The sequence below is a fragment of the Gymnoscopelus microlampas genome (genome assembly GCF_963454915.1).
Source record: "Gymnoscopelus microlampas genome assembly, chromosome: 1".
NCBI lineage: Eukaryota > Metazoa > Chordata > Actinopteri > Myctophiformes > Myctophidae > Gymnoscopelus > Gymnoscopelus microlampas.
The window spans coordinates 19,664,799-19,685,054 of record NC_139962.1 but is presented as its reverse complement, the minus strand read 5'-3'; the positions used below and the strand labels follow the sequence as shown (position 1 = coordinate 19,685,054).

Sequence of the window (20,256 nt, the reverse complement as noted above, 5' to 3'; positions counted from 1 at the left end):
ACGTTCACATCACCCGCATCCTATTCTTCTCCTCGAAGTGCCTGCCGCCTGGTCACACTGTCACAGGTGCAAAGTGGTGCACGAATAGTTCTTATAATCCAGTCATTTTCGCGCATATAACGGTGTGGATTTGTGTCAATTTACCACGTTTGTTCAAACTTGTAATGCTATACTGTTCTTTGGCTGCGGTGGTGGATAGGTTACTTTACTTATTCCTTTAGGGTTCCGAGTCTCAGACAGACTGAGGAACAGACGATGAAAGGTGTACGTAACCGATCACGCCATTAGCCAATCAGCAGTCAGATGTAGCCTACCTCTATTTCACTGTTTCCCAAGCAGTGGGTCGGGACCAATGTTTGGTTTGCCGACACATTTCTATGGGTCGCAAGAAAATGTCCCCTTTTTTCGTTTCCTTTTTTTTTTGCAAAAAAGGTTTAGCAAAGAGATTCCATCAACGAAAAAAAGAGAGCTTGTAGTTGGGTCCCAGGGAGACATCAAATTTCTCTTTTGTGTCTCGAGATAAAAAGTGTGGGAACCACTGCTCTATTTAATCAACTGTTTGGAGCAGTTCTTCTTAATCTTGAGGGAATGAATGCGGATTCATAGAAGTTTGTTTTTTCAGGGGTGAATGTGTTTTTCACGGTTTCATTTGGCTATTGCTATACTATACATACTTAAGACTAGAGAAAGAGAATAGCCTACATACACAATGTCACCCACAGAGGAAGATGCTGCAGGAGCCAGCAGGGATGTGGAAGCCAACATATTAGGCTAAGCCTGCTGTTCTACAGTGTCTTGCTGTCTTCCAACGGCAGATAGTAGGCACATTACAAGTTTATCTGGCTGTGTATAGGTTAATATCTCCAAAATAAATAGTAGGCTACTATGATCATGTGGTGTTGTTGTTGTTGTTGTTGTTGTTGTTGTGTGTGTGTGTGTGTGTGTGTGTGTGTGTGTGTGTGTGTGTGTGTGTGTGTGTGTGTGTGTGTGTGTGTGTGTGTGTGTGTGTGTGTGTGTGTGTGTGTGTGTGTGTGTGTGTGTGTGTGTGTGTGTGTGACCACATCAAGCATGGAAGGGATACAAAAACAAAGTGCTACATGGCAAAATATTTATTTGAATTTATCAACTTTTTTTTATAACACTGATACAGGCTTCAGCATTTTATTTAAACTGATAGAGCACAGCTGATAGTCATTCAATAAATAGCAGAGAATGAGATCAGTTAAAAAAGTGCAGTATAATATCTGTGTAGTATTAGCTAATATCTCTTGCACAACTCGATATTGTAAGTTTGCAACATGTTTAACCATTAAAAATACTGCGTATGAATACTTTTTTCCCTCTTAAAGGAGGAGTTCACAAAAAAAGGACTTATTTTATATCAATTGCACGCCCCATAAAGCCTTGAATTCATGGATTTATTTTTGTTTTTGTCGCATTCCTAAGCCAACAATTTGATGACCGTGTGTATTTCCGGTAGGAGACACGAAGAATCTACTTTGTGTCTCCTACCGGATACATTAGTCGGTAGGAGACGGGAATCAAATTATTAGCGTAGGAATGCAACAAAAACAAATCCATGAATTCAAGGCTTCATGGGGTGTGCAATTGATAGAAAATAAGTCATTTTTTTGGTGAACTACTCCTTTAAGTTTATTTCCAGTGACCAGTACCTCACCATAACCTTATTATATAACCTGTTATGTTTACTCCTATATTATTATTTACTACATGTATCATTATGTTTTAACACGATTGATCTGCAGAAACCTTAAAGACCAAATAGAAAAACAAAATGCACTATAGGGGTTATGTTTATGTATTTCTCATACAAAACTTATCTCAGAGAGTTATGACATGAGCTGTAGTGATAGCACAAGAGAGAGAGAGAGGGGCAGTAGCCACACATGACAGCCAAATAAAACCAGTTTATGAGCTCTGCCCTATACATTTTCGAGTGAAACAAACAACTGCTTCATTCACCCTATCGCTCTGTCTTTCACACACAGACACACACGCGCACGCACACGCACACGCACACGCACACACACACACACACACACACACACACACACACACACACACACACACACACACACACACACACACACACACACACACACACACACTACAAGCAAGCGCACACACAAACTCACTATTGATTCACATTCCTATCCTAAACTCTATGGAAATATATATTGATGATGTAGACAAAATATATAGGCAGATAACAGTGCAAACGGCTGTCAAAAGCATCAATTAGTCTTTTAAAAGGATAAATGAACTGTACAGTCGTGGCTACACAATGCAGCAAGAAAGGAGGATTCATGAACTGAACTGCATTCATACGTTATCTGTATGTATATCTTTATTTGTTTATTTAACCTGTTTCTAGCCTGTGTTTCTTTCTCTTCTGCTCTCGCCATCCTCTCTCTCTCTCTTTGCTAAATCAAAATGATTCTGTGGAAGGTAAATGTTGTCAAAGCATCTCCACAATGTAGATGTTACAAATTATTCCCCAAGTGTACTGCAGTCCCTGTCACTGCCAACCTCCTCCGCTGCCCTGGGGAGGTGTAGACAACCTCTTCCAAAACACATGAAGTCGCCAGCCACTTCTTTCAACGTCATATTGAGGAGTTTCACCATGAGAGCATACAGTAAAATGTGAACAGAGGTTCACGCTATCTTCCCCAGTTCCCCTCCCCACTGAATCAATCAGTAGGAGTTGCTAGTGCAGCGATAAAGACACAATTCCCTGCTGGTTTCCCACCCGCGAACACTGCCGATTGTGTTCGTTGGAGTGCCAGACCAAGCTGGAGCGGGACCTGGTCCTCTGCGGTGGTGGGTGAGTGTTCTACGCCTATTATTATTATGGACACCCCGCGGTAAGAGCTTTTTATGACACACTGCAGGTGGAAGACTTGGGAGGCTCTTCCAGGATGGATTCTCTACGCAGGTCGTTTGGCAAACCTCCACTGGGGCCCCACAGGTTGAGCTCACCATAGATCCCTGTCTCTATCATCTCCTCCTGCCAGGGAATGGGGATGTTCCCTATGGCAAATTCATCAAAGAAGGCCTTGTCAGGGTCATCTAGCTGCACTCCTCTGACTGTGGAGAAGGCTCCCACATCATCCAAGCTCTTAGCGTAAACACGCTTGGAGTCCGGCACAAATGGGGGGGACAGCAAACCTAAGAGGAAACACAGTAAGGTAGTAATGTGAAGAGTTATAGACATGCAGACAAAACAATGAATAACTGAAATGGCCTGTAGCATCATGTTAGATAGACATTATGATTGTCTAATGTCTACAACATGATATACACTCAGTCATTCTTAATTCCAGTATTTCTCACAGACACTAATTTTGCATGTGAACGGTTTCTCACACATACCAAATTATCCAGCCATCCACGCGCGCGCACACACGCACGCACGCACGCACGCACGCACGCACGCACGCACGCGCACGCGCACACACACACACACACACACACACACACACACACACACACACACACACACACACACACAAACACACACACTGTACACACACACACCTGCATCCAGCTTCCTCCAGTTGATTTGACTGAAGAAAATATGAGCCCTGATTTCATCACAGGAACCATTCTTGAAGCCCAATCTGTTGGTCACATCCTTGCACAGCAGGGCCTCACAGATTGATTTGGCATTCTCACTGAACTTCTCTGGGTAAGTTATTGGATCATTCAGGACGCGATTCTTCAGCTCCTTGGGTTCCAACTGGGTAGAACATAGTAGAACTTAACTCTTCCATTGAAACACACCAAGTGCACAATTCTAAAGCAAAGGAAAAATGTGTTACACGCTCCAACATAATAAACTATAATAATAACAGCAACTCCATATGCACTTTATATATTATCAAATAAACATATGGAACTGGAGTGGACACATTCTCTTCTTTGTTTTATAGATGTAGCACTGGCCCTTTAAGGAAAGTGCATAAAGAGGGGTGGCCAGGTTTGTGGCCTCCTGTCTAGCCAGAAGCCTGGTTTGAGTGTTTGTGAGAGAGACCTGGAGGCATGAGGGGTACAGACTAATTCTCGGTAAGACAATCTGAAACAAATGACAAGGTTTTTATAACTCATTGTAACAATAGTATATATATATAAGAGTTTAGATAGGCTGACAATATTAGGCCTGTTGTTAACTATACTAATATATATCTGTACTTCCAGAAGCCTCCAGGTCCTTTGAGCAGCAGTACCCTGTGGCTGTGCAGGCCTTTATCAATTGGAGCCATGAGCATATATTGACTATTTGGGTATGTTTGTTATTTTTCTGTATTTTGTCATCTTGCTATAGGAGCCTGATGAATTGTTGGAGGGTTGGTCTAATGCTTTATTATTTGATTTTTGTAGGAGCTGAACTAACATCACTGTTTTCCCCTATATATATATATATATATATATACTATTTAGACTGAGTGCAATAGGGTTGACTGGGGACAGAGCTATACTGGGCCATTAAGTAGCATTGCATGATTTTGATTTTGGTTTTGCTTATTTGAAGTTTGTTTTGATTTGCTTATTTGCTGATTTGCTTTTGGTTACTTATTTACGTTATTTTCTTTTGGTTTTGCATTATTTGGATTTGATTTGTTTAATTTCTGTATATTTAGTTTAGAGGCCCCGAAGCCCTTACCCTTATTGCCCCTTTGCCTCTTGAGTTTAGTCCCTTTTGCAGAACTCTCATACTAACTGCTTTCTTTTCTGTATTTTAACCTGACTATTTTTATACCAACTGTTGAATAAACTTGACACATTTGATACATCAGCCTCTGGTTCTGTTAATTCTGAACCCGTACCTTCCTGGGGAACCTTACCTTGTTCAGTCCTATATATCTATATATATACAGTATATGGTTAATGTGTTTAAAGGATCCCTCACTCCTCTGTGTGGGTGGCGTAGTCATTGCTTTACATGGCCCTGCTACATAGACATTAATTCATACCTTCATAAACTATTCTAACGATACAGTTTAGTGTTTCATGACACTCTAACAAGTCCACAATCACAACATCAGAGACAGCTCCACGGATGTTAAACCCAGATTTGGCTCAACAAAGGGAACAAACTCGTTCTCATCTATGCAACAACGTGGAATGTCCTACCAAAAGGAGTTTAGGAGTGTAAAACCCTACTCACTTTCAAAACTGCACTATGCCCTTATCCAGTTTAGTAGACCTTGTATTGTGAATTGTACTTCCATGTACTGTTTCTCATGTCTTACTAAATAAAGAACATTAAACAATCAATCACACCAAAACCCCAGTAATGAACCACTTGAGCCTTATTTTCACCACTTAAACCCTATACTTGGTTTACCAGAGTCCCACAGGGATCTAAAGTAGTGCCTTTTCTGTTTTTGCTTTACATTAAATATCTTCTCTGAAAATAGCCGATCGATAAGCTCACAAAGCATTATGAGGTTGTAGATTTAGATTTTATACGAAAGTTTTCCCCAGAATACAGATGCTGGGGTTTAAGTGGTTAATGACCACTTAATGACCAAAATAGGTACATGGAAACCAAAGTTAAAGTGGTTAAGAGATCTAACACAATCTAAAAAATGTATTCATTTAACTACTCCCTCAGTCCTTTTGAAAAGAAAATAGAGATTTTTCTTTCCAGTCTTGCATGATGTTTTGGTGTTGTTTTGGAAGTAGCCATGGAGAGACAGCAGGTCCAGGACCTTACAGGTTGAGTTTCACCTGCACAGCTCTGCTGACAAGCCCTGCATTATTTATCAGCACTGCACCTTTATCAGACTCTGTTTAGATTCAGGTCATTCATTCATTCATCTCCACTGATATTCATGTTATAGTATATCACAACATCAACTGCTTTATGATGGATATTGTTACATTTATGTGTAAATATGGCATAATGCTAGCAATAATATACGTTTTTCACCCCATGGCAATCTTGTGGCCCAGACAGTTAGCTGCCTTACCATAGTCTATGTAACAAAAACCCACCTTCACCAGCAAAGCTGCCTTCTTCAGGGTCGAGATTAGAAATGTTTGAGAATAGGATCACCAATCAGTGACCAATTATATTGGGAAGTCAAAAACAGGTTCAGTGGTAGGACACACACAACTGTGTATATTGTATTAACCTGATTTCTGATGTGTGGTTTCAGTTGGGTTTTTTTTTTTACATGAAAGTATGGGAACATTTTAGACTGTATATTTGTTATTTTCCCACTTACACTTTGATAATTGTCCTAAAACTAAACTTGAGTCAGTAGGACACAACAGCAGTGACAACACACAAATGTATGTGGCGAGGAATTAATTGGTGGAGAAAGTTTTTAGAATAAAATAAAAAACGGTACCTGTTTTAACCCTGCCTGTAATTGGTTGCTTCACCTTACCTGTGATTTGTGATCCTTTAGACATGTGTATATTTAAATGTCTCAAACATTTCTGACACCAACCCTGAAGAAGGCAGCAAAGCCAAAACGTGTTGTTGTCCTCCTCAAATAATGTTGATCTAAAGCTATGAATGTGTGGTGACGCCTATATATTTGTACTGCTTTCTGTCGTTGGCCAGCACCTCACTACTACAGGTGTGTATTGCATCTCTTTGGACTGTCGCTGGACTTTGGCCTGTGTCCAGATTCAGCCGCAATCGTCACTGTCCTGTCTATGTCCTGACATTTTTTATTCAAAAATAATACTCTCAAAGAAGTATTTTAAGGTGCAGTAAAGCATGAGCTGCTATCTGTTTAGACCTGCATGATGGTAGCAATATCAGCATCATGCCACAGGTAGGCATGGTTGAGCTATGAAATTGTGGAAGCCAATGTGGCGTTCAAATACTGGAGACATCTTAAGAAGAGATTGAAATGTGTTTACACAATAAAACACAATAGGTAATACAATTCTGAGTAATATTAAGAATAATATTGCAACTTACAGACATAGCGTATGACACAGATATAACGTCACCAGAGTAAAAGCACGATCAAAGGAGACAACAAAACAAGTAAAGAAGAGAGAAGGGGAAAGAGTAAAGGAAGTTTCTTTAGCATACCTTCTCTCCTCGACTCCTGAAAGGCCCTTTGGCAGCCATGAACTCATACAGAGTGACCCCCAGTGTAAAGTAGTCCACAGACCAGTCATATTCCTCCCCTTTCAACAACTCTGGTGCCATGAAACCTGGGTGTGAAACCAAGGTCATTACCTTCCTGTGTCTCGGTAATACAAAAAGGACTCTGCTCTAACAATACAATTCTGACCTTAGATAAACATGGTCTAAAGATTTTTACATGCATTTATACATAAGTCCAAACACAGCTCAATCAAAGCTAGAATCCCGACGACTAAAGACTGTTGTCATCTACAGTAGCCTATGTATGGTGTCATTAAAGGAGACCCTTTGCAGCTACTCTGTAACTGTTGCCAATAGACTGGCTTTGCAGAGCTGTTGAATCTTTTTTTGGCTTGAGTTTGGTCTATTTGAAATTGTTTTCTTTATCAGCCTACTGAGGACACATAGTGCTAGAGCGCTTTGGTGGTGAAGATCTATTTGGTGCAAGATGTTTAATGTAACAAAAGGAATAGTGTGAAGGTCATGGAATGAGCGGATAAAGCTCCTGATTGCTATAATTGTGACTGCAGGGTGCTGCTTTTTCTCTCTCTCTCTCTGTCTCTCTCTCTCTCTCTTTTCTAATTTCCTCGAATTTCGATTTATTAATAATTTTCCTGAACATAATTTTGCGTTTTTTGTCTCTAAGATTATGTACCCAATTTATTAAATGTTATACGTGGTATATGTATATGTATTGTAGTTGTGTTTGTATATTCCAGCCTTGTGGGGAAGGATGGTGGGTGGTTGGGGAGGGTGGAAGAGGGTTGTTTTATTTTTGTAACTTGAATGCAATTGTAACAGAGTGGTTCACTACCTCAGCCTGATGGCCTGAACCTCTAATATCTCCTCCAAACAATAGGGACATCCCTTTGGCTTTGCGGTTAAGATTTTGGCTTTCCACGCGGGAGACCTATAGGTTCAAATCCCGGGCGTTACTCAATGTCATGAATACATGTCTCTACTCTTTGAATAAACTTTCCTTAAAAAAGTTTTCTTTTTATCTGCAACATGTAGAGTCAGTCAGTGAGTCATTTGCACTTGTGCATACAATTGTTCATGTAATCAACTCACTCACACATACATTGCCAATACACTATATAAAGTTTGAATAGAAAACACAGAAGAGATGCTTATGGATATATATATCATTATATGATGATGATTATTTTCTTTCCCCTAGAATCGAAAATGTAACCCATGAACAGGAAAGTTACTATACACACATCACCCAAAACTTTTCTCATTTGTGGATTCTGTTTCAGTGCTTTCAGTGCTCAGGTGAGAGCAGGTGATTTGAGAGGGCAGAGAGAGAGAGAGGAAAAGTTGGGGACCCCCTGGAACCACCTCAAGGACCCCCCCCCACTTTGAGTACCACTTAGTGCACTAACTGGTGGAGTTACCAGTCACCCTCCGAGCCGGTGATTTGTAGGTTGGTTTAGTTCATTAGAGCACCGTACCTGGAGTACCAGCATAGCCCTTGATTTTGTGTTGGTCGTCAGCCAGCTCTACAGCCAGACCAAGGTCAGAGATACGAACGTGACCTGCGAGAACAAACACGAGCACAATGTCAATTACACTTCACTAACGCACACGTCGAGCCTATACGTCTTTGACTCATTAGCCTCCAGTAGTCCAATGATAACTCAAAGATGCCCTTGTGTTAGAAGAGAGAGTTGATAAAAGTGTGTGAAGGGGAGATGCATTTGAGTGCACACTTTTATTATACAATTAATAATTGCATGTCTGTGTGAATGTATATGTGTATATGTATGACAGAGTGAGCGTATGCGAAAGTGCAAGAGCGAGAGAGTGAGAGATTGAGTGAGTGAGTGTGAATGTGAATGCAGCGTATGTGGGCTGACCCTCATTATCCAGCAGAACATTCTCTGGTTTAAGGTCTCTGTAGATGATTCTCTTCTGGTGGAGGTGTTCCATTCCCTGGATGATCTGGGCAGTATAGTAACAGGCCCGCGTCTCATCAAACCCAGGGTTGTTCTCATCCACATTATAGATGTGATACCTAGTCAGATTGGAGATGAACATGGGTTAACTGATCATCTTCAAAATACAAATATTGGATGGATGTAGAAACAAATGTCACTGTGTAAGTGAGTGAGAGGACCTTTGTGAATCCCCATGGGGAAATAAAAAAATATTGGATCGATATAGAAACAAATGTCACTGTGTAACTGAGTGAGGGGACCTTTGTTATTCCCCCAGGGGAAATTCGGTTTCAGCTTAATCCAGCTGATGGCTGTGCAGATGCAGATGTAGCGTCAATTCGGCCGGGAAGGCAAACCCTGAATCTTGGACTTACAAGGCACCGTTACTAGTCAGCTAAAGAGCCAGGCTCTCTAGTGAGCAGCAACGCAGTACCCTACAGTCTAATAGTCATCCAACCCGGTGACCTTCTGATTACCGTGAGTGAGTGAGTACAATGAATGAGAGAACAGTGAGTGACTGCATTTTGGTGTGGGGGTGTGTGCGTGTGTGTCATCTGACCTCAGGTCTCCTCCGTTCATAATGGTCATGATGAGACAGAGTTCCGTCTTCGTCTGAAAAGCGTAAGCCAGTGAGACAATGAACCTGCTATGGACACGAGCCAGGATCCTTTTCTCCACCATTGCGCCCTAAAACACAGAAAATTAGATTGTTGTCATACATACGTCAGTATTTTGTGTGTGTGTGTGTGTGTGTGTGTGTGTGTGTGTGTGTGTGTGTGTGTGTGTGTGTGTGTGTGTGTGTGTGTGTGTGTGTGTGTGTGTGTGTGTGTGTGTGTGTGTGTGTGTGTGTGTGTGTGTGCGCGCACGTGTGTGTGTGTGTGTGTGTGTGTGTGTGTGTGTGTGTGTGTGTGTGTGTGTGTGTGTGTGTGTGTGTGTGTGTGTTGATTGATTGAATACTTTATTAACAGTTTGCAGATTGTACAGAGGTACGGTTTACAATAAATGTTAAAAGGATAACACAAAAAGCCTGTCTGTCTGTCCTTTTTCAAACCTGTCAACTAAGTAATGTTTTTAATCACAGAGCAATCATCCCTCCAGGAAGGCTATGGGATAAGCGTCCCCCCAGGCTATGGACCGGAACTAGCCAATCACAGACATTCACAATGGGTGTTGTTGTTGCTTAAACACTATTATTTGCACCCCCGCCTTAAATCATTACAGCAAATAATGATTCTGCATTCATGGTCACCGAATGTGTTTCACAATTTGTCATAGATTAAACGAATATAACAGCTAATGCTAACACACAGATGTACTGTAGAGCCATATTTGTACACTACCCGAGTTAAATTAAGACTTAGCCCTAGCTGTTCCATTTATAAACACAGACATTCATAAGGAGCTCAATAATCCTATTAATACCAGGCTTGGCTTATCACATAAGCCAAAGATGGATATTGTTACACACAAATAATGTAGATATGATGGACAAAAGGAGCATCCATATAGATTGTGTGCAGAAACACTACTACATGTCCGTAATATAAAAGCACCATAAAACGATGGAAAAGCAGGAATATATATGCATGTGGCACCATAGTAACCTATTAGCTCTCACATAAACCTCACATGTGGGAGATGAATAAAACCACCATGTTTTCCAGAAATTGATATCTTAATTTTAAATATACATCAAATGTATTCTTTGCTGTCAATGTCAGAACAACACATTGTGATGTAATTATTGTGTAATAACTATGAATGGTGCTTTTAGTGTAGGCCTACTTATAGCATGGTGTCTATGGCAGTCCACGTTCCAATCATGCCATGTGATCTGATCGTAGCTATTGCTTTTGTACAGGACTTTCTGGCAAAATATTTCTACATAAAGATCTCATTTTTTTAACCAAAATAACCTTGGTGGCCCTATTTTGGGCAAATATTCAAAATCGTTTACATTTTTCACTTTATTTTAAGTGAAAAATGTGCAATGTGTTGTGAGCTTATTTGCCGTACAGCAAAGTATATATGGCTAAAGTGATTTTAAATAAACCCTCTCTTTTTTTACTTCCAGAAGTGAATTCAACGCCATCAACACCATTTACTTGAAAGTGAGGACCAGTGCTGTGCTTACCGGATAGCCTTTTCTTTTCTTCAGCCTTTTCTTGTTGAGCTTCTTGCTGGCATATAGTTTCCCTGTGCCCTTCATCATACACGCTGACACCTCCCCAAAACCACCTTTTCCCAACACACGGAAGTCCGAGAACCAGTGCTCATCCATGGGCTGCATCTCCAGCCATTTCCACTGCAGAAACCTCTTCAGGTACATGCTCTCTAGGAAGAAATTGTAGGGCACTTCCTTGAGGAAGTCCATCACACAGTCCAGGGTCTCATTCATTAGGGCATCGCCGGCCTCCTGGTGCTTCTCCTTGAGTTTAGTAATGCAATTCTCCGGCAGGAATGGGCAGAAGTATTTGGCATCAGGCTCCATGTAGCGGGACAAGATGTTGCTAGCCTTCTGCACGCGGTCCTCGTCTTCTGCATTGTTATATACATCGATATCCTTCCAAAGGCGGCAGGGACCCTTGTATTCGTTGTTTGCTTCCAGAAACTCTTGGAAGAGGCGATTGCCAATGGGCTGCTCCACACACACAAACTGGAAACTGAGGTCTAAGGTCTCCATCAAGCTCTCACACACTGTAATGTGTGGCAGTTTGAGGCGCGAGTGGTATTTCTTGTCACGGTTGGCTGCCGGGTTGGCGGGGCCGTCGTAGCTCCCGCGGGCCGAGATGTAGGCAGAGTTGGCCACTAACGTTGCACCCATATCCATGATGACAGGAAGGTGTCAGGTGGGCGTCAGGTATAGAAATTACCAAAGAGAGGTGCTCCTAGATGAATGAAGTCAGAAGATGTTTGTTCAGGAGAAAGGAAGAAGGTAGCAGACAAGCAGAAGGTCGACTGAAATCCTGAAAGGAAGTGACAGAGATATTGTCCTCTTTTTTCAGATTTCTTCCTGTGATTCAGGAGTGTATAATATTGTCTGCACCCATTTGTCTGTTTGTCTGTCTGTCCATAACAATTCCACCTACAGAACGAATGGGATAGTGAGTACCCAGCCTTTACCCCGTCGCAGACTATGACAGGACCTGATATAGATAATGATGTACCCTCCTTGCTCTCTCTCTCTCTCTCTCTCTCTCTCTCTCTCTCTCTCTCTCTCTCTCTCTCTCTCTCTCTCTCTCTCTCTCTCTCTCTCTCTCTCTCTCACACACACACACATATACTCATACTCACAAACACGTGCGTGCACATACCCCTTGATCTACCTTACTCATCAGGTTTCTCTAAAGACTTTATCCACTAACTCCATAATACCTGTGAGCTTTCCCATGAGCATCGTGCAAAGCAACAGAGCAAGACAGAGGCAAAGGGACCCAGGGAAAGGAATAACGGAGACGTGGTGGTGTTCACACAGTGGGGGTACAACGAGCGAGTGGTATGCAGTGACTGTGAGAGCGCAAACGTAGAGCCACACAAAGCATCCATTGTCAAAAGTATAAAATCTTCCTGGATTGAAAACATCAATGTGGTCCTATCACCAAAACACTGAATCAACTACACAGAGGGTTTGGCTCTCATGTTTTCAGTAAACATCCTTTGGTCTCCAAAATACTCAGAGTAATGTCTAATCTTATCTAGTCATATCTAGTGGATTCTATAACATGTATAACTCTGGGTAACAGTAAGTGCTGTTCATACTGAATTCATATACTGCACAGCCTAATTTGTACTTTGTCACACAACCTTGTTGCTTGACAAAATAATGTATTTTCAACTGAAAATCTGTTATTTTTAAGTGACTAAGTATAAATTAGCCCTAAGTGTGCATAGACTCTGTCATAGACTGTGACTGTGGTATCTGGCATTGTGTCATGAAGCCATAATGACAGCTCAAGGTGATCCATAGTTTGCCCAAAGGACACCAGTGCGGAAGGATACTCTTTACTTGTTGGCCAACCTTTGTTTCCGTACCAACGCCATACCAAGACTTATCACTGCCTTATAAAAGCCTGAATCAAAGATAACACACGCACCACAGCCTGAGTGTCAGGGAAGGAGTTTTAGCATCATTTAGTATGAAAGCATTGACTGGCAACCAAACAATAACACAAACACTTAGAAAGGGAGTGGGGAGGGACAGGAGAGGGGAGAAATAACTAAGTTGAGTAAAGAGTGTTAATAAGAGAGAAGAGACTTGTGCTGTGGATCCTGCTCAATACAGAACCTCAAGATGGCAACCTTGAAGGAGAAGAGAACTTGTGGGCAACGCTGTGAAGACTTTGGACGCTTTGTCTGGAACTCTGATGAAGGGAAATTTATGGGGAGGACACCAGCGAAATGGGGTAGGAAGAAGTATAAAGATAAGTAAAATCTTACGTGGCAAAATAAAGCTATATTTGCAACTTATGAGTTTTAGATCTCTTTGCACAATGGGACCAATATAATATGAATGACTAGCAACTAGAGTCTAATATTTAATGACAAGATATGCAAACTATTAATTTATTGATTAATTCAAGTGTCTTATTGTCTTCTCCTGCCAGGACATGCCATTTCACATCTGTCATTTTTACAATCTTAAATTGTTTACCAATGATACTATAACATATTCCTAAACCACAAGAACCCCAGCATCCCTATTCTGGGGAGAACATTCGGCAAAAATTGCAGATCTCACGGCAGACCTCGCAGCGAGCTTGTAGATTGGTTATCAGCTTAGAAATTTGGTGTAGACTAGAGGGGGGAAAAGGAGCCCTGTATAGAGAGGCCTGCGGGACCGGTCAATGAAGTATATAGGGTTTTTTATATTAGTCAATTGTTTTTATTGTTACATATGGTACAATACTGATACACGCTGGTAGCATAATTAGTTTCCCTTACAGGATCAGTCAAATATTAAATTCAATTTAACATAATTTATTAATAATTATCTATTGATGGCACAGAAATTATTGTTATTATTGTGACTCATCAGAACATGAAATTACTGAAATAAGTTCTGACTATTCTGCTTTATTTGAAGGATGTACCATTGAAGGATGTATACACAAGTATTACTTTGGATGTGATGTTCCAGGCAAAGTCCTCCTCATTAAAAACGTTTTTAATAGCATTCCCGTCCTCTCTTACTTTCAAGGCCCCAGGGGTCTTCAGGAAAAGTATAAAAAGTTGCCATAACTACTACAGGAGTAGTATGGCTCATGAGCCATTGATGCTGATTTTAAGTTGCCTTGAATCTAAATGAACAAATTATCCAAATGACACCTCAAGTAGATGCAAATATGTGCATTTAGATTCTGCACCACGCGCACACGTACGCACGCACGCACGCACGCACGCACGCACGCACGCACGCACACACACACACACACACACACACACACACACACACACACACACACACACCTGTGTGCTTACATAATTTATAAACACACAATACAAACACCGATACTCACATGTGCAGCATTTTGTATGACTTTTCCTGTCCTTTTAATGTCACTGTATATGACTGTGTTTTCAGTGTGTGGACATAGAGATAAGCACAGTGGTTAAGATAAGACTTTAGGGGGTTGTGAGACTCCTTCCCCTCTGTTTGATTTTACAATCAGATTATCCTAGCTCTCGTCTACAGAGGGCACCTTGACTTCTGGCAGTGCAGGCCTTTATACCCAGGGTTCGATTTGCTGCCCTTGCTTTTGATATCCCCCATCTGATCATTCATTTTTAATCACCAGTGGTGGGGATATGTTTTACCCCTGTCTCTGGTCAGACTGAATACATGCATTTCCTTTTGGGAAAAGTAGACTGATATATCTGATATTTATGTTTGATAATATCACAATTTAACAATTGAATTATAAATGTACAGCATGTTAACCCCATCAACCCCGGCGTCCCTATTTTGGCTAATTAAAAAATGATTGATTTGATTTTCAAAAATAGTAAAAATAGCACATCTACAAGCTCACAGCACGACACATGGCGATACGCTGTGTGCTTGTAGATTGGCAATTTTTGCTATTTGTTGTGCTTAAGTGATTGAAAATAAAATGTAACCCTTATATGCCCACATTCAAAATCCCAAACTACCTCCTGGGGTATGAATAAAACCATATGACTGGCTCAAAATTGCATAAAAGAATATATTGTGGACATGTTATGTGTCATCTCTCTCTCTCTCTCTCTCTCTCTCTCTCTCTCTCTCTCTCTCTCCCTCTCTCTTATAGTGTACATAAGTCTGTATTATGTGGCGTTCTATGTGGTGATGACAGGACTATTTTCTCTAGCCATCTGGGTACTCATGTACACGTTGAGCCCTTATACACCGGACTACCAGGACAGACTGTCGTCGCCAGGTAACAACGCAACAGTAGTAGTAGTACAGTGGTAAAGGCAATTACTTTAAATTAGATATCATGATACCGTATGTTACATAACCGTACGACTGCTGCAGCTTGCAGAAAATAAATGATTTTCAAAGGTAATAACTGAATACAGTTTTCTTTTAAAATGAGACTAATGGTTATTTTCTGTCTGTCCAGGGGTGATGGTGTGGCCAGACACCTATGGCGAGGAGCAAGTGGAGATCAACTATAACACATCAGATCAGAAGTGCTGGATGAGGATGAGCAACTGTCTTCACGATTTCCTGATGCGTTAGTACAGACTCCTCACGGCCCATGGGGTCGCAGACCCATTTCCATGGGTTGTAGTTTTTTTTTTTTTACCCCCCCCCTTTTCAAAACATTTTTTTCAAAAGAGTCTCAAAAGATTTTCAAAAATGTTCACACAAAAAAGAAAAACAAAGGAAATCAGAATCAACTTTATTGTCACATCACAGGTGTACAGTGGGTGAAATTAGTTTTTGTGCTAGCTCCATCATTTTAGTTATATCCATATAAAAGAAAAGGAAGGAGAATAAAAACGACAATGTATCGACACATTTACACATAGTATATCTATCCGGTCCGGTAAGTACCTGAGGTAAGACATAAGGTGCGGTAAGTACCTGAGGTGAGCATAGCAGCAGTCGTATATGGGAGACCGGAGACAAAAGTAACAGGGGGCAAAAGTAACACACTCAATAACTCTAATTAGAAATAAACTAGAGGAGTGAGACTTCTTGTGCACATGCTCAGTAGGGTCCTCTCTCTGCCTATGGAACGATAAAATGATAATTTCATCTCAGCAGAAGTTTTCAACAAAAAACGGATTTTGAGGTGTAAATGCAAATTCTTCTGCTGTCTAAAGATAAGATGTCAGCTAATTAAACTTGGATGAAATGTCAGCTAATTTAAACTTGGATGAAATGTGTTTTCAATGCAAGCAGATTTTTTGTCTGGGATTTCATACTTTTATTATTATTATGAACATATTTCACTAAATGTCACAAAAATAAATATACATTTGAAAAAACAAAATTGAAAAATACAAAATAATTGTAGTCATGTATATAAAACATTCGTAAGTAAAACTGTTAGATTATAAAAAATACATATTACTTAGTGATGTGCTTTTATTTTAGATAAAGTGTATTAATATGGCTTATTTTTTACAGTGTTACAATTGTCCCCAACCATTGTTACAACTGCCCCCGTCACGGGGGCAATTGTAACACTGTGACTCATTGCATTCAAATTAATATTTTAGTCTTGTCCTTATTAGTGAAAGCTTAAAAATGGTATTATTAGTTAGGGCACATATATATGTTTCTTATAGCAAAAGATGACAAGGATATTTCAAGTAGCCTAGTGTGAATTATGAAGGCAAATACAAAAAGTATTACTTTTGTCCCCTGACTCCCCTACTGTACATCTTATGCTATGGACGTTAGTTAAGGTGCGAGAATAATAAAAATCAGTTCATTATACATGGGATTAAGGAGTGTCAGCGCGTGTCGACCGCAAAGTCCACATAAGGTCCACATGAGTAAGAGCAAACAAGTCCAAGTCACTGTCCATGGTATTATCCATAGATAGGTCCATGCAGATGAGCAAAAGGTCAAAGTCCAGCCTGACGACAGGCCGTGATCATGCCTTGTGCAGCAGTCTAACAGTACCCGGGTGGAAGCTGTTCATGAACCTGGTGGTGTTACCCTTGATACTGCGGTAGGCGTCCTTTCCTGGCCGCGGTCGTTGTAGGGGTATGAACAGTTTGTGGCTGGGGTGGTGCCTGTCCTTGATAATGCCCTGGGCTTGGACTATACACCTCTTATTGTACAGTTCCTGGAGCTCTGCCGACCGCACCACTCGTTTTTTTTTCTTCTAAAAAGCCCGAGGATGCAGGGTCTTACTCCGAACTTCTTCAGGCTGCAAAACCAGTACAGTCGCAGCTGAGCCTTTTTTCTCACGTGCGTGGTGTGTGTCCCATTTGAACTCCTCCTCGATTGGGACACACACACCATGCACATGAGAAAATAGCAGATCTACTCAGCTCACAATGTGTAATTCATAATGTATCTTTGTAAGTCTGGATCCAAGAGACACACCACATTTCTCTTTTGGGTTTTGAGCAGAAACGTTTTTGGAACCACCAAACCACCAAATTCGATACAGTATATGAACAGCTGAATCTGCAACAAGCACAGCAATTGTCTAAATGTTCTTTCTTTCTTTCTCACTCAGCATACAATGACACCAACCAAGCGCACTGTAACACACATAACTGCACTAAAGGCAAGTTCTTCATCCAGAAGACCTTCGCAGCACCTAATCACACCAAGTGGGTATGCCCTTTCACCCAAAGCATGCTGGGACCCTGCTCAGGTCTGGAGGACCCCACCTTTGGCTACAACGGCAGCGTGCCTTGTATTATCATCAAGATGAACCGGGTATGTTCAGCGTTATATTGAACCAAATAGTAGTGCAGTTTAACCACTTGGGCCTAGCATAGAGTCTAGTACTGTATAGTAGTGGTTCTCAAAGTGGCCGGGGACCCCCAGGAGTCCTTGAGGAGGTTCCATCGGGTCCCTGGGAAAATGATTTAATAAAGCATCAAAATCAGTTTAACCACTGTAACCCTATGTTCGACTTCTTGAAAAAAGCCGATCTACAAGCTCACAAGGCAAAACGCATTGTGAGTTTGTAGATCTATTGTTTTCCAAACATCTTTGGAAAAAAGGGGAAAATGTGGAATAGCTTTGAAACATTTTAACAACACAAATCCTGTATGGGGATCCCTGGCACAAGACATTTTTCAGACAGGGGTCCACGGCCAAATACATATTAATTTGGGGGTCCTCAACATGAAAAAGTTTGAGAATCACTGCTGTATAGAGCCCTTGGGAATCCGGTCAACTTAAGTGTAGGGTTTAAGTGCTGAGTATTTGCACTGCACATATAAATGACAAAGACTGAGGTTGATAAACTTAATGTTGAATCTTTCCAGATCATTAATTACTTGCCTACCAACAACACTGAGCACCCTCCTTATGTCAACTGCACTGTGCTGGTGAGTAATAATAACCACATGAGATGTTCCACACCATAATGTACAATATGTAGTCCTAACATGTTGTGCATGTTTTTGTGCATAGGAGGGACAGGAAAACGTTGCACATATCGAGTATTTCCCAGAGGGGGGAATTCTCGATCTCCGTTACTTCCCTTATTATGGCAGACTGGCACAGGTAAGCAGTGTGATAAATAAGAATAAATCTGCATAAATATTAGCTCTACAAATATGAGACAAAGAAATCAGAAATCATGACTTGCCCTTGTATAGCTCTGCTGTCAGACAGAAACCAGCTAACTCCAAATTGTTCATTTTTCAGGAAATAACCAGCTAACTCCACCCCCTTTGGTGGAGTTAGCTGGTTTAGCAGAAAGTTTTAGGATCCAATGGAGTTAGCTGGTTTTGTCTGACTTTTTAATACTTTTCAGTGGTTGAATATTTTTTTAACCAACCCACAGACGTAAACGGTGATCAATAGCACTGATTTATGAAAAAAAATGAAAACGCTCAAAAATGGAGTTAGCTGGTTCATGCCCGACAGCAACGATTGGCTATAACAGTGGTTCTCAAAGTGGAGTCCAGGGACCCCCAGGGGGTCCTTGAGGGGGTCACCAGCTAAATTTGTTAATATAACATCAAAATCAGTTTTGACCAATTTAACCTTATACATTGGCTAAAATAGCAGATCTAGCCGACACGTTACTTAGATCTATTTTAAAAAGATATGAACAATTTTGAATATCTTTAAACACTTCAACAACACAACTCTTGTATGGGCGTCTCTGGCACAAAACAAATTCAGATGGCGGTCCGCGGCCAAACACATTAATGTAGGTGTCCTTGACAGGAATTTGAGCACCAATGGGCAATAACATAAAAACATAGGAACAAAAGATAATGTGTAACTAGTTGCTTTCTTACCCGTTTCTGTTTAGCCCACATATGTCAACCCACTGGTAGCAGTTCGGTTCCACCTGATAGGGAAGAAGTCTGTAAAGGTCCAATGCAGAGCGGTTTCAGAGAAGATCGACTATCAAAACAAACATGACCCCTACGAAGGAAAGGTCATCTTCTACATCAAAGCTATGAAATGAGAAATAACACAACAGCAGGAAGGGGCTAAAGAAAATGGGTATTTGGATACCCAATCATCAACCTATACTGTACTTGCTAGTATCAAGTACCGTAATAGAGTATTATTGCTCTTTGAAAACCTCAACCCATATGTATTCAATGTCATTCAGTGCCACATCATAACTGGCAATAAGTGGTGGAACATTTACTCAAGTACTTTTACTTATTTCCATACTTCCTCCATTACATCTCAGAGGAAAATATTGTACTTTTTACTACACTATTATTTGATAGCTTTAGTTAGTTACATACATACATTCATACATTAACTGATAAATGATGATGTAATATCATAGGTTAAGCTACCCAGCATCACATAAAGTGATTAAAATCAGTCTTCACAAGGTGCAACATTACATAAAAGATTAATGCTTTACTAATTACAATACATTAATATATTGTATTTTGTGAATCGGGCCATTCTGTATAGTAATTTTACATTCTGTATACTTTTGATGCCAATACCTTTGTACTTTTATTGAATACAGGACTTTTACTTGCAACAAATTATTCCTACATTGTAGTATT

At 40.6% G+C, this 20,256-nt stretch overlaps 2 protein-coding genes across 2 annotated transcripts; one reads left to right on the top strand and one right to left on the bottom strand.

Annotated features, from left to right (window-relative positions):
• Window positions 1-2,896: 2,896 nt before the first annotated feature.
• Window positions 2,897-11,911, bottom strand: grk1a (G protein-coupled receptor kinase 1 a; the record flags this gene model as incomplete). The annotated part of the gene is made up of 7 exons (XM_084060373.1): window positions 2,897-3,189; window positions 3,559-3,760; window positions 7,082-7,206; window positions 8,596-8,679; window positions 9,001-9,158; window positions 9,641-9,768; window positions 11,216-11,911. 7 exons carry the CDS (start codon window positions 11,909-11,911, stop codon window positions 2,897-2,899), a joined length of 1,686 nt encoding a protein of 561 aa, XP_083916499.1.
• A 1,461-nt stretch (window positions 11,912-13,372) lies between these two features.
• On the top strand, window positions 13,373-19,688 carry LOC311046219 (potassium-transporting ATPase subunit beta-like; the record flags this gene model as incomplete). The annotated part of the gene is made up of 7 exons (XM_084058412.1): window positions 13,373-13,484; window positions 15,369-15,497; window positions 15,684-15,797; window positions 17,766-17,971; window positions 18,529-18,591; window positions 18,677-18,769; window positions 19,530-19,688. 7 exons carry the CDS (start codon window positions 13,373-13,375, stop codon window positions 19,686-19,688), a joined length of 876 nt encoding a protein of 291 aa, XP_083914538.1.
• Window positions 19,689-20,256: the final 568 nt, after the last annotated feature.